At 42.2% G+C, this 15,733-nt stretch overlaps 1 protein-coding gene across 1 annotated transcript in view; it reads left to right on the top strand.

The window, feature by feature from the left end:
• Nucleotides 1–15,733, top strand: part of PLEKHA2 (pleckstrin homology domain containing A2) — a 161,627-nt gene that overhangs the window by 11,655 nt on the left and 134,239 nt on the right. The window contains exons 2-3 of the mRNA XM_082255228.1: nucleotides 3,897–4,057; nucleotides 12,608–12,664. Coding sequence (XP_082111354.1) covers nucleotides 3,920–4,057; nucleotides 12,608–12,664 — 195 coding nt within the window. The 5' untranslated portion in view covers nucleotides 3,897–3,919. The remainder of the gene's footprint in view (nucleotides 1–3,896; nucleotides 4,058–12,607; nucleotides 12,665–15,733) is intronic.

Raw genomic sequence — 15,733 nt, 5'->3', positions numbered from 1 at the left:
CTTTCTTCCTCAAGTCAGTGTCAATGAAGAAGACCTCCCTATGTGTGGGAGGTGAAAACCACATTTTATTCAGTACTGTCCTATGTTCATGGTGTTTCAATCTTCTGACCCCATCTTGTTCGGAAAGTTGCATGTGAAATTGGCTGGGTGTACAAGGCCTAACCTGTGGCTGACTTTGAACCTACTTTTATGGCACAGTGTGACTCTAATATGGTCACACTAAAAGCACCAGTAGGGATCTTTATTAGCTGTCAAACACCGGACGACACCACCAGTTCCAGGAAACCAACTCTTACCCAGTAAAACTGATGTTATCTACATAGGTATTGTAGTTTCTGATTTCATTTTTAGCTCCTTATGCACAGACGATTCTGGAGAATCACATTTAAAAAAATATTATTTATTATAAGTACCCACACATATCAGTATGATATTGCTTAGTAGTCTGATGGGTCCATAAACTCGTAGAATACTTTTAAAGAAAAGGTAATAGGATTTTGAAATACAAAATTAATACCTCGCAACAGTGATCTTCCGGTATTGTTTGGTTTTCTTTGGAGCGGCTGCACCTATGACAGGGACTCGCTAAGCGCCACCTATGCCCACAATTTCCGTTCCCATGCTTCATTTATAGAAACTGTACTAAATGTTTCCACAATGAAAGGCAATCTATGAATGGAGAATGGGTGGATTAATGAAAGGTCTGCCTACACGAGTCAGCAAATTATCTCAAATACAGTCATTGAAAAAGACACACAAAAAATCACTGGCAGTAGAGCAACCTTTAGCATTAGGAGTACTTTGAGAACAAGTCAAGACTTTGCTTCTATATAAAGTGAAAATGAACATGGTAAATAATAGACATATATTTCATGAATTTGGAAACAAATCAGTTAGGTTGCTAGCACACTCACTGCGAATTACCCAAAATCAAACCTTTGTATTCGTAACTATTACAGTTCAGGGTCTTAGGCAACTAAATCAACTGTAATGGTCAGCCCTTTCAGAGAATTTTAAAGCTGGTTTTATAACCTTATTGAATAACAGTCCAGCCTAAATTGGGGTGTCCTAAAACTTCCCTCCCAGGCACCAGATGCTAATAAAAAGCCCATATCTTAAGATAAATTTCTTCTAGCTCTCAAATCCATGTCTTTGAGTAAGGTTCCTGGTCCCAATGGGCTAACTCGATCATACTATTAAACATTCCAACAACTGCTAGCTTCCTTAATTTACCATTGCATATAACTCTCTCTTACAGGACACCTCCTGATTAATATTCCCTATACCTTTCTGAGTATGATATAGCTTGAGTTCATCAGGTTCTTGTGGGCAGATCAATACCCCTAAAATAAAAACTGTGGTCCGTAATCTACACAAATACAGGGAAAGGTATTGGTCTTCCCTGCCCGTCACAGTACTATCAATCTTTATACCTTACTAGGTTTATAGACTGGTGGCTATACAGTCATCAAAAGCCAATCCCTTATAGGAATCACAATAAGTACAGCCCTTAAGAAGAAGTGTATGGTCTTTTATTTCTTGAAACTTTCCTTGATGATGCCAGTAATGTGTGATCTGGACTTTCTCCCTGTTCTTCATGGCCCACGTTTTCACCCTTATATTCATACGTGTGCATATAGATAGACTACAGGACTACCTTTTTAGGTGGGTTGGAAGTCAGCGTCCGAAACACAAACTATGGTTGAGCCACTGCTCCTACTTTTGAAGACTGTGCAATACAGACATTTTCCTGCCTCCCTGCAATCTTTGCGTTTGGCTTTTTTCCCTAGCTCACAACATGTGAAACCATATGCTACCTTGCACAGACACAATCTTTATATTTTCTATGCCAATCTCATTTTACTAAGTAAAGACTAGATGTCTCTGTTCCTAGCCAAGTGGGAGAGAGAGATCTCAAACAGCTATTCATTGCAGAACAAGATTAAATGCTGCATTTTGCACATTAAGCCTCTATCTCTAGGACACTTGAAGTGGTATAAAGTCCCCGCAAGACTACATTGGATGTTTCCTGAGGCCAATGCCAAATGTTGGAGATATAGGGAATCTGAGGGCTCCCTATTACATATTTCTTGGTACTATCTGCAGATATGACCCTTTTGGCGAGAGGTATGTGAACTGGTTCTCACTGGTCTATCCTTAGGTGACAACCCAGCAGTCTGCCTCCTCTACCTCCTTTTTGAGAGATGCATTACCACCTCTCCCTTGTGATATACTTATTAAATGCAGCTATAGCCTGCATCCTGATTACGTGGAAAGATATCTAGGTGAAAACATATTCAAATTGGTAAAGGCCTTGTATTCCATTCAGGTTGCAGCACTAAAGGTGAATGAGGCCATCTCGCCAAACTTTACACTAGAAAACAGTACTTGTTAACATTGTACACATTCCCAGCTCATATTTATCCTGACGCTTGTGTCCCTTCTAAGGTGCATACAAGCTTACCTTGATGTTACAGGCTTGGAAAATAGGGGAACACAGCACAGCATTTGAAGATTATATTTCTCCGATCCTACCCAAGTGGGAGAGAGACCTCAAACAGCAATTGATTGCAGAAAAATAGGAATATATGCTGCATTTTGCCTTTATTTCTAGGAAGCTCCAAGAGTATGGATAAAAAGCTACTGGTATAGGGTTTCTGGATGTTCCCTGAGGTCAACCCCAAATGTCTGTGGATATGATTTTGGTGACAGGTATGTGAACTGATTTAGGAACTCACTGGGTGACAATCCTGTAGCCTGCCATTTCCTCCTCAGTCCTCTTTCAGAGAGACATTACCATCACTCCCAGGTAATTCGTTAATAAATACAGCTAGAGCCTGAACAGGCTAAATGAAAAGATAAAGGAAAAGGAATTGGCAGCGATTGTCATATTTGGATGTCCAGTCAATAAATCTGGATTTTGACTCAACCTGGAGTGCTGCCAATTCCTTTTTCTTTATCAAGTTTCCACGGAGGCAAGCCGGGGCATGCACCGGTGTGAGTCATCAGGCAATTACACCACCTTGAGCAGTGAGTTCTTGTCTCTTCAATTTAAATGAAAAGATACCTGTACCATCAGGGTTGGACAATGGGTCACGACAGAAAATTAAATTATGAAAATTGAGGGCCTTTACTTTGTCTCTTAGACAGCAAGGTGAATGGTTTCAAAAGACATGATTTTATTGAACTCCCCAATGACCCAGGAAGCCATAGAGTTACCAGGTTCCTTCTGACTTCCTCTCCAGCTGCAGAGCGGCTTTGGTTGAGTGCCACCTGCAGCGGAGAAAATTATCTGCATCAGCCTAAAAGTTCCTAGGAGTTGGGCTTAGTGGATGCAACCTCAATGGTGCGCCTGGAACACCGCATTCGTTTTCTTTCTTTCTGCTATTTTACAGTTAATCATACCACTAATATCTGCTTCAATATCCCTTATTCCTAATCCCTACTCCACCACTTTCCTATTCTATTAACCCCTACTTTAACATGAAAAACCCCAGGGGTTCCTCTTCTACCCCGGCTAATGCTGAATATATAGTACCTCACCACAATGAATACAAGATTTTCCTCGGAATTATTGTTTCTGTGTTGTTGGTTTACATAAGTGATGTGATTTTCTGCTTTACTTGATATGTATGATGTTTTTTTTTTTTCTCTATGTGATGCTACAATGCAGGATATCTTTGTATCTGTAAACTTGTTTGCTCTGTGGTCTACACTAAAAAAAAAAAAAAAAAAAAAGGATTTACAAAAAAAGAAAAAAAAAGAGAAAGTCAGTTCCGGGTAAACACTGTCAATAATAGTTCTTGGTGGAAGCTGATAATATTATTTCCATATTTATAAGAGGATCACAGGCTCATGAATTGGTAAAAAAAATATATTTTTGCTCTTCTATACAGGGTGATGTGCGGATTCATTAGGAATGCCTTATATGGATCGATTCCACCGACCCTGTGGGTTTTTGGACATTGAGGATGCACAGAGTGGCAGATTTCTGCGAAGATATTTCATCCTGGACAAGCAGGCCAACTACCTGGTCTGGTACATGGATAACCCACAGGTGAGCCTTGCCCATAGTAACCTATCAGTTTCCAAAGCTATGTTTGTCACCTCATTTTTTAATGGAAGGTCTAAGGGACAGAAATATCAGAGCTCCTGTGTTTTTACATTTTCACACTCCCGGTTTGTCATTTTTATCTCAGCTTCACTACTTACTTCTTTTGGGCCAGCATCAAGGTGAAGATAGCATCAGGGTGACAGTTCTGGAAATTAGTCTGTAATTGCAGTTCTCATATTTCGTCACAGGGGCCCTTTAATTGCTAAAGCATGAATTACTTGTGGCTTTATAAAGCCAACCTAAGAACAAAGTTTTGGTCTACTGTAAACATTTAGGTAGACATTACAGAAGATGAACATGCATTATAGGCTGTAATAAATGACCAGCCAAATAAAAATTGTCCATAAGCAATGCTTTAAAAATGCTCATCATTTTAGAGCTTTGCATGATGGCCCTAGAATCATTGTTCTCATTACAGTGTGCAGCGATACCCGAATGTGTGTGATGCATTCCTTGCTTTTGTACTCTTTCAAACTTTTGTTTTAACTTAGTTTTATTACTATCAACAGGGAGGCTGAAAACGACATTACAGTATAGGTTGAGGTGAACCTCTTCTACCAGAAAGCCAGAAGCCAGGCCTAAAGAACTAAACAAACTCTCGGCTGACATAGCGCCCGGGAATATGTTTACATGCTGGCGGTGTTCCTGATGTAATAGTTGCATCAATGGCAGCTAAAGGATTGTCCCTCTCCCTAAGACTACATACTTAACATTCCTACACTTTGCAGTCACTCCGTAACAGGTACTTCCAGGAGTTAAGTTGTATGTGACTTGTTCCATGTGACAGCACAGGCCCAATCACCAAGCACCAACACAGAATTCATAGCCAATGTCAGCTATGGCTTGAATGACACATAGCTTACACAGAGCAGATTCTCCAGCCCTTAACCCGGTTGCCGACCGCCGCAAGTACATATACTGCGGCGATCAGCCCCAGCCAGGCAAAGTGACGTACCGGTACGTCACTAGCCTGTCACTTCCTTGTGAGCCAATAGCCGGCTCGTTCCCTGGGATGTCCGCCGGTCACTCGCGATCGTCCGCTGTGAAGGGAGAAAGGCAGGCGGCTGATGTAAACAAGCCGCCTGTCATTCTCCCCTGTGTAGGAATGGTGATCATACGGTTCTACTATGTAGGATCGTTGATCACTGTTCCTACACCAGTAGCCATGTCCAATTACAGTAAGAAGCACGCCCCTAGGGACACACTTAACCCCTCCTTCCCCAATAAAGTTAACCCCTTCCCTGCCAGTGTCATTTTGCAGTAACAGTGCATATGTATAGCACTGATTACTGCAGTAATGTCACTGGTAACCCCAAAAGTGTCAAAAATGTCAGTCAAGGGTCCGATCTGTCCGCCGCAATGTCGCAGTACCGCAAAAAAAAAAAATCGCAGATCGCCGCCATTACGCGTTAAAAAAATAACACCAAAAATGACAGAAATCTTTCCCTTTGTTAGTAAACGCAATAACTTTTGCGCAAACCAATCAAAATATGCTTTTTGCGATTTTTTTTTACCAAACATATGTAGCAGAAAACAAATTGGCCAAAAATGTTAAAAAATTTTGATTTTTAATTTTTTTTTGGGGAATTTAAATAAAAAAAATGTGAAAATATTGTCATTTTTGCAAAATTTATGCACTTTTTTGTTTATAGCGCAAAAAGTAAAAATCGCACAGGTGATCAAATACCACCAAAAGAAAGCTCTGTTTGTGGGAAAAAAAAGGACGTCAAATTCGTTTAGGTACAGCGTCGCACGACCGCGCAATTGTCCGTTAAATTCACGCAGTGCCAAATCGCAAAAAAAAGCCCTGGTCAGGAAGGGGGTAAAATCTTTCGGGGCTTAAGTGGTTAAAGCAGAACTAAACCCTCCTATTTTTTTCAGCCAAGGAAGCTGCCATCTTAGCCTCTGTTTGATCTGCAGTTTCCATGGTACTGCACATGTGATCAGTTATGACACAAGCCTTTTGATGGTTTGATAGTTTTGTTGAGAGCAAAAGCAAATGTGACAGTTATAATTAATGACATGCCATGAATGTAACTGTTCTGCTTTACCAGAGTTTAGGGGAAGGGGGTAAAGTGAACTGGTTGCTTTGTCCCCAAAGTCCTGCCTACAGGCCATTAAGTAGTGTGTATGTAGCCCTACCCCCATAGAGCCGCTAAGTAGCCTACCCGGATCCTTTTCCTAATAGTTTCAATTGTCTCACAGCAAACACACAGTTCGATCACTCTTCAGGCTCACTAACCAGTCCAAGGGTATGCTTTTTCTGATGCTTTATTGTAGACGTTGGGATAGGTAGTGGGTAATGGAATAAGATACTAGGATACTAACCCTTAGCATTGATTTGAGGACACGGAACTTTCTCTTGTAGAACTACAAGCTCTTGTAGAAGTAAAGAGTAAACTGGGCTTTGAAGTTGCACATTTGAGGAGATTTATCTTCCTCTCTGGACAGTCCAAGCAAAGTCCTGTCTCTAAGAATTAAATAGACTAAGTTCTTCAGGACACAGGGCACTATTTCCCCTTTAAACCTGCTGACTCTAGCACACAATTGTGCTCTAGGATCTCTCTCACCAGTCTGCACTCACAAATGACCTTGGAAATATTGATTGCCTCCTCCCAATATCCTTGGGATATTTCCACCCTGTGGTACCATACTAGATCTCCAGACAATAGTTCCTCAGTCAGCTTTTAGCAACTTTCAGCAAAGCATGCCTCCAGGTCGCCCATCTGAGGTCTCGTAACCCAGCAGGCTTATGGCAGAATAGGGGGCTAGCAGCTACCCCCCCCCCCCGGCTGTGATCTCCTCCTTGGGGAACGAGGCCAGGCTACTCTCTGGCACAGTATTTATACAGACTCCCAGTCACCATCTGGGCACCTCTCCCCAGGGAATGGCCAGGGCTGTATGAATATTTAGCTCCTGATTAGACTCTTCCTGCCCTCTAGCTTCCAAAACATTTCTAACCAGCCAAGGGGAAGCAATCAATCCTGCAGCCACCTAGACATAGAACAGGCCAGAACAATCAACACAGCAACACTGAATACAGTGAGTTAAAACTAACTTTGCCTAACAATGATCTGCAGCTCCACTGGATACAGTGAGCCAAAAACTAAATTTACCTAATCCTAGCACCTACTCACCTTATCCTAGCACCTATCTAGGAGGATGCTACATGTAGATAACTCCAAATTATATATGGTAAAATGGATGCCAGTATATTGCATTAAGAAAATGAGTTTCATCTATATCAGTTTGCTATAGGTGGGATAATTTTATTTTTGAGCACATTCATTTTAGTCTGCCATTTAAACCACATTATAATATAGGCCATAGTACAGCTTGCCTAGAGGATTTCACTGTAACACAAGATGAGATGAGGAGCCATATCCAGGAAGTGGTCACCATCATCAAGATGTGATCAGAGTGACTCATTTCAGTGACCCCCGCTGAGGATTTGGAAGCAGTGATGCACACAATGTATATAATGATATAAAATAAAGGGAAGCTCAGCCAGTGTGACTCCCTAGCTCAGTGCAGCAGTTTTACAACACTTCCTGTTTAGGGGAATACAAGGCAGTATTCCTCTACAGTGACATTAGATCACCCTGAAAATGCTCTATACAGACATATTTAACCCGATTCAGCAATATTTCATCACAGATGCCTCCAGAAAGTATGAGCAGGCACTTTGTAGTGATAGGTCAAACAGATTGTGTTACATAAAGTAAGCAATGTGACAGGATCACTTTAACAGATAGTGTCAGTAAACCCATCAGTAAACAAATGTTGCAAATATAATAATTGAAAAGGCCTATAATTGAGAGGTTTACTGCAGACTTACTGACTGATCTAGTGATTCAGCACAGCTTAGTCTTCTGGATTGAATGACACCCGGCATCATTCACCCCAATTTATTTGATGCTCACAAGTCAAGTTTCCACCTCCCACCCTGATGGGGTTAGAATCACTATCAGGTTTTTATTGCTGTCTGTGTCTTGCTTAACAAGATTTACTCTCTCGGGCCATACATGGAGGCTGGCCATAAATGGTCTGAATCTCGGCCCGTTCAGCAGGAACCGGCTGAGGTTCAAAGCGTCAATGGGCTGGCTTATTGTACCAAGTTGATTGATCAATCAATTAACATGGGTACAATCAGCCTTCCAGATGCTCTTACGATTATCACTAGTGTCTGCTAGCTATAATCACTATCCTCTCCCAGTGTCCCCCCCCCCCGTCCCCCGTCCCCACCCCGCCAGGAGATGACAATTGCTGATTCCCGTGTGAAATCAATTTGCATTGTCTCCAGAAATGAAAGGAAGAATAAATCAAACATTTTGAGTTGCCACTAGAAGAGGAATAGAGGAGAAATGATCCAATGGGGAGCCTTGTTCCTTTGACAACTATTAAAAGGGAAGATTTTCCTTGAAAAGATGTCTCTGACTTCCTGTTAAGTCGACAGGACAGGAAGTGAAGGGAAATCTCCCTAACAAAGCAAAGAGGGCTAAAATTAAACCTGACAGCAGTTTCCTCCTCTACTCTATCTAAAAAAAAGAAAAAAAATGTTTTGGCTTTTTAACCACTTCCCTACTGGCTAAACATACGCTGATCAGCCATAACTGTATTGCCAATGACAAGTTAAGCGAATAACATTAATGAACTCATTACAATGGCAACTGAAAGTTGGAGGGATATATTGGGCAGCAAGTGAACATGCAGCTGATGTATTGAAAAAAAAAGAAAAGAAAAGAGCATCGCAGTTTGTTATGTACAGTCCATCCGGAAAGTATGCACAACGCTTCACTTTTTCCACATTTTTTTATGTTACAGCCTTTTTCCAAAATGGATTCAATTCATTATTTTACTCAAAATCCTACAAAAAAATACCCCATAATGACAACATGAAAGGAGTTTGATGAACTCTTTGCAAATTTATAAAAAATAAAAAACAAAAAAAAATCCCATGCACATAAGTATTCATAGCCTTTGCCATGACACTCAAAATTGAGCTCGGGTGCATCCTGTTTCCACTGATTATCCTTAAGTTGTTTCTACAACTTGATTGGAGTCTACCTGTGGTAAATTCAGTTGATTGGACATGGTTTGGAAAGACACACACCTGTCTATATAAGGTCCCACAGTTAACAGTGCAAGTCAGAGCACAAACCAAGCCATAAAGTCCAAGGAATTGTCTGTAAACCTCCGAGACAGGATTGTATCGAGGCACAGATCTTGGGAAGGGTACAGAAACATTTCTGCAGCATTGCAGGTCCTAATGAGCACTGTGGCCTCCATCATCCATAAATGGAACCACCAGGATTCTTCCTAGAATAGGCCGCCTGGCCAAACTGAGTGATCGAGGGAGAAGGGCCTTAGTCAGGGAGGTGACCAAGAACTGATGGTCACTCTGACAGAGCTCCAGCATTTCTCTGTGGAGAGAGGAGAACCTTCCAGAAGAACAACCATCTCTGCAGCACTCCACTAATCAGGGCTGTATGGTAGAGTGGCCAGACGGAAGCCACTCCTCAGTAAAGGGCACATGACAGCCCGCCTGGAGTTTGCCAAAAGGCACCTGAAGGACTCTCAGACCATGGGAAACAAAATTCTCTGATCTGATGAAACAAAGATTGAACTCTTTGACCTGAATGGCAAGCGTCATGTCTGGAGGAAACCAGGCACCGCTCATCACCTGGCCAATACCATCACTACAGGGAAGCATGGTGGTGGCAGCATCATGCTGTGGGGATGTTTTTCAGCGGCAAGAACTTGAAGTCTATTCAGGATTGAGGGAAAGATGAATGCAGCAATGTACAGAGACATCCTTGATAAAAACCTGCTCCAGAGCGTTCTGGACCTCAGACTGGGGTGAAGGTTCATCTTCCAACAGGACAATGACCCTAAGCACACAGCCAAGATAACAAAGGAGTGGCTATGGGACAACTCTGTGAATGTCCTTGAGTGGCCCAGCCAGAGCCCAGACTTGAACCTGATTGATCATTTCTGGAGAGATCTAAAAATGGCTGTGCACTGACGCTCCCTATCCAACCTGATGGAGTTTGAAAGGTCCTGCAAAGAAGAATGGGAGAAACTACCCAAAAATAGGTGTGCCAAGCTTGTAGCACCATACTCAAAAAGACTTGAAGCTGTAATTGGTGCCAAACAAAGGTGCTTCAACAAAGCATTGAGCAAAGGCTGTAAATACTTATGTACATGTGTTTTTTTTTTCTTTTTTTTCTTTTCAATAAATTTGCAAAGATTTCAAACTTCTTTCACATTGTCATTATGGGGTTTTGTTTGTAGAATTTTCAGGAAAATAATGAATTGAATCCATTTTGGATTAAGCCCGTGATATAAAATGTGGAAAAAAGTGAAGCGCTGTGAATACTTTCTGGATGCACTGTATGGGTCTGTGTAGCTGCAGCCTGGTCAAGGTGCCCATGCTGACCAGTGTCCACAGCCAAAAACCCTTACAATGGGCACTGAGTATCTGAACTAGACCACAGAGCGATTGAATGGCCTGGGCTAAAGATTCATGTTTTCTTTTATATCATGTGAATGACTGGGTGTGTGTGCGTTGCTTACCTGGGGAAGAGATGGCACCAGGATGCAGTATGGGAAGACGGCAAACTGGCAGAGGCAGTGTGATGCTTTGGGCAGTGTTCTGCTGGGAAACCTTGGGTCCTGCCATTTATGTGGATGTTACTTGACACATACCACTATATATACAAAATGCTGCACTAAAATTGATATAAAGAGATTAAAGATGTGTTATAACACACAATAAAATCATAATAAATGCAGTATAAGGAAAAAATAAACAAATAAATGCAGTATAAATCAGTATGTAAATAACAAAAGTGCAAAGTGCAAAAAAGTGTGCAAAAGAGGTCACAAAAAAGTCCAAAAATACTTCCACCATCCAGTAGAAGTCAGGAGAATGAAGAACCTTACAAACTAATTAGAAAATCAAAGTGTCCAAATCCGGATATATATATATATCCATATGAAGGAAAAAGTTCAGTGTTCCCAGATGGAAAGATGGAAAATGACACCACCAGTGCTCCAATCACCAAAGGGGAAAACTTGAGAGCCCTTACCAGAAGTAGTGGACTCTAATTACCATATGGCAAGACAGTTGCATGGGCTTTAAGACTATCGACTTGCTGAAGTGACCCTTGGTATATGATCTCTCTCTCGCTGATTCAAATACTCAAAAAAACAGAGAGACTGTCCACATAGTGTGATAATGTGCAATTTCGAGTATTTATTAAAAAGTATAAAACGTACATTTTCCAAATGAATGACAAGCATAAAACACACGTGTCTTGAATGGGCGCAGTATCAAGATGAAAGCTCTTTATAACCCTCTTTTTTTACGTAGAGGAAGTTCAAGAGGACGAAATGTGGTGGCACATGCGCAGTTGAGATGTTGGGCCGGCCGCAGCCATTTTTTTACGGGTGCCGCGGCACTTCAGGCAGCCCCAGGACAGGGGGACTTGCTGGCCTACCGGGAAATTTCCAGGTATCCCAGTAGGCCAGTCCGGCCCTGCACTTACCTAAACATTGCTGCTGACTAAGTACACCCCTTCATGGAAATGGTATTCCTTGAATGGGAAGTGGCCTCCTTCAGCAGGATTATGCTCCCTGCTACACTGCAAAAATGGTTCAAAAATGGTTTGATGAATGCAACAATGAGTTGGAGGTGTTGACTTGGCCTCCAAATTCTCCACATCTCAATCCAATCGATCATCTAAAGAATGTGCTGGAAAAACAAGTCCTATCCATGAAGGCCCCACCTTGTAACTGACAGGACTTAAAGTGGAAGTTCAGCCTAAAACTAAAATCTCTAAATCTACTTGCAGCCAAAATCTAAGATTAAACTATGAACTATCTAACCCTTTAAAGCAAAAATCACTATACACACTCTGCAGCCAATCCGGTCTGGTCTCCAGCAGTGTATGCTCTGTGCTGGAGACAGCCGACAACGGCTTGGAAATGCTTGGGAAGTGACGTCACCCATAGACTTACTATGGGGCTTCCGTTGTCGGCTGCCTCTTCTGCACCCGCCTCCACACAGAAAAGCCCCCGCTGACAGCACCGGACTGGAGCAGTTTCAGAAAAGGTATGTATAGCGTCTATTGTTTTACAAGGCTGAACTTCTACTTTAAAGAATCTGCGTCTTACGGCTTGGTGCCAGATTCCAGAACATACCTTCTGAGGTCTAATGGTGTCCATGCTTCAATGGGTCAGGGCTGTTTTGGTGGCAAATGGGGACCTACTCACTATTAGATGGGATAAGGCTATGTCTGATCGGTGGATAAGTCATGTAAATACTGTATATGTCACAATCTATTTTGCTGGAAATGAAACGTGTCTAAATGAAATGAAATGTTTAAATTTGTGATGCATCTTCTTTTTCTAGGATTCTAAGATAGTGTATATAGTAGGATTGCAGATATGTTAAAAGAAATAATATTCAAATACATTTTTGCTTTCCAGAATCTTCCCCCCAACACAGGACCAGTGGGCTCCTTAAAACTGACGTATATCTCAAAAGTAAGTAAACATACTGAGCATTATTAAAGTTTTTTTTTTCCATTCAGTAAAGATCTGCAAAGTATACATTTATTATAAGATTTTAAAAAGCCAAAGGACCATTTACATGCCCATGTACTTTGATGAGAGCACATCAAGGATGGCTGCATGCAGAATTTTTTTTGTATTGTGCTGCATCTAAACTGCACAGCATACGCACAGGTGTGAATGGGGTCTTACCCACACAATCCAGGGCATGATTAAGAATTTACTATCATTCCATTATGCTGCAATCAGTAAGGCCTCTTTCACAGGGTTGGCGAAGGGGATAAGGTAAAAACAGACGAATGAGCTGCATTTTTTTGCCATACCGGCTACCCACCTAAAACCTACACTACAACCAGAGGGGGCTGTTCACATGCCAAGGCTGTGATGCTTTGCACTGTGGGTGCTGCAAACCTATTGAGGCATGTTGAGTTGACAGGCAACACCACCTCTCAAACTTGCCTATTCAAGTCAATGCTACTGAACCACACTCTCGGCTGCGGTGTATTTGTCTCATTGAAGACTGCCATTCAGCACACATTTGCTTACATACTCCGACATTGTACCGCCTTCTTTTTTTCTTTCTGTGTAAACTCCAATAAAAAGCTTTGGAAAAGAAGACTGTCATTCAGCAAAGAAAAAATCAGGCATTCAGAAAACAGCAGAACCACCTCCTGAGCACCTGACCAAGGCTGTTCAGCCACACTCTGAAAATCGATCCACTGAAAATCATTTTTCGGAAGCTAAACAAATGTAAACTTAGCCTAAAGGCTCATTTAGACGTGCAGCAGACCTTGCGGAAGATGTGCAGTGGATCACTTTTCAGTGAGTTTGACAGATGGCTGGGAGATGACACGTCTCCTTCTCACCATCTCTTTTAACCCTGAAAAGACTGAACCACTATACCATGGCCTCATTAACTTGAGAGTTAGCTCCATCACGAATACGTCAGGTTGTTTAATTTTTACCGTGGCCACAGAGCAAATCGTTGCGCCTGCTGGATGTGTACAACCCTGAGCAGCTTGAAACTCTGTTCAGGTGGTCAGTCTGAATGAGCCCTAGGACAGCAAAAAGAAAAGTCCTACAACAATATTATTAGGGGCAAGTTCACACTGGAAAGCGCAATTTAGCGCATGTTTCTGTGCATTCCTGCGTGTTATTGTGTGGTCTGGTTTTGACCGCTCATTCATTTGAATACAAAGCTCACTGAAACACCTGAAAAGTAGTGCAAGTACTACTTTTTAAGATTGCACTGCGCCAAACCGCATGGTACTACGGTATGGAGATATGTTTGGGGTGCCGTTAACTATTAATTGGCGCCGTGTGCATTTTGCAAGGGTAGAACGCCCCCCTGCGGCGCGGGAAACACACATGGAACCTAACCTGCACCATGTTCTGGTATGAATGGGCCTTTAGGGTTCTGCATTATCAGGACTAATGAAGAGTCTAATTATAAAAGTACTAAATAAATGTTTCCAGGACAGAAAATAAAACTTATATTCTAGAAGCCCAGGGATGTCATAACATTATTATCACATGTGTAACAGGGAGGTCTAGTGTTAGGTTTGGGGTTTTTAAGTTAATGATTCATATTAGGACAAGTTAATCTTAGGGTTTTAGGGGGAGTAATGGTGAGGGTTATGGTGGGCATTGAGGGAACATTATAGTTAAGAATACAGCGAGGGTTAGTGTTAGAGTAACAGCAAGAGATAGTGTTAGATTACAGGGAGGGTTAGCGTTACGGTTACAGGGAAGGTAAGTAGTCTTAGGGTTACAGGGAGGGTAAGTGTTATGAGTACAGTGAGGTTTAGTGTTTGGGTTACAGAGGGGGTTGAGGTTACAGTTACAGGGAGGGTAAGTAGTGTTGGGGTTACAGAGAGGGTTAGTGTTACGGTTATGGGAAGGTAAGTAGTCTTAGGGTTACCGGGAGGGTAAGTGTTACGAGTATAGGGAGGTTTAGTGTTTGGGTTACAGAGGGGGTTGAGGTTACAGTTACAGGGAGGGTAAGTAGTGTTGGGGTTACAGAGAGGGTTAGTGTTTGGGTTACAGGGAGAGTTAGCATTAGGTTTATAGGGAGGTTTAGTGTTTGGGTTACAGGGAGGGTAAGTAGTGTTACAGTTACAGGGAGGGTTATCGTTAGGGTTACAGGGAGGTTTAGTGTTTGTATTACAGGAAGGGTTAGTGTTAGGGTTACAGGGAGGGTTAGTGTTATGGTTACAGCGAGGGTAAGTAGTGTTAGGCTTACAGGGTGGATTAGTCTTAGGGTTATAGGGAGGTTTAGTGTTTGGGTTACAGGGAGGGTAAGTATTGTTATGGTTACAGCGAGGGTTAGTCTTAGGGTTACATGGAGGGTAAGTAGTCTTAGGGTTACAGGGAGGTTTAGTGTTAGGCTTACAGGGAGGTTTAGTGTTTAAGTTACACTGGGGGTTAGGGTTACAGTTACAGGGAGGGTAAGTATTGTTAGGGTTACAGGGAGGGTTAGTGTTAGGGTTATAGCAAGGTTTAGTATTTGGGTTACAGGGAGGGTTAGTGTTTCTGTTACAGGGAGGGTAAGTAGTGTAAGGGTTACAGGGAGGTTTAGTGTTTGGGTTACGGTGAGGGTTAGGGTTACAGTTACAGGGAAGGTAAGTAGTGTTAGGGTTACAGGGAGGGTTAGTGTTACTGTTACAGGGAGAGTTAGCGTTGGGGTTACAGCGAGGGTTAGTGTTACGGTTACAGGGAGGGTAAGTAGTGTTAGGGTTACAGGAAGGGTTAGTGTTGGGGTTACAGGGAGGGTTAGTGTTGGGGTTACAGGGAGGGTTAGTGCTTTGGTTACAGGGAGGGTAAGTAGTGTTAGCGTTACAGGGAGGGTTAGTATTGGGGTTACAGGGAGGGTTAGTGTTACGGTTGCAGGGAGGGTTAGCGTCGGTAGTTACAGGGAGGGTTAGTGTTAGGGTTATAGCGAGGTTTAGTGTTTGGGTTACAGGTAGGGTAAGTAGTGTTAGGGTTACAGGGAAGGTTAGTGTTACAGTTACAGGGAGGGTTAGCGTTGGGGTTACAGCAGGA

The sequence above is a fragment of the Pelophylax lessonae genome (assembly GCF_965119305.1).
Source record: "Pelophylax lessonae genome assembly, chromosome: 4".
In the NCBI taxonomy this organism is placed as follows: Eukaryota; Metazoa; Chordata; class Amphibia; order Anura; family Ranidae; genus Pelophylax; species Pelophylax lessonae.
This window is presented reverse-complemented; position numbering and strand designations above follow the sequence as displayed.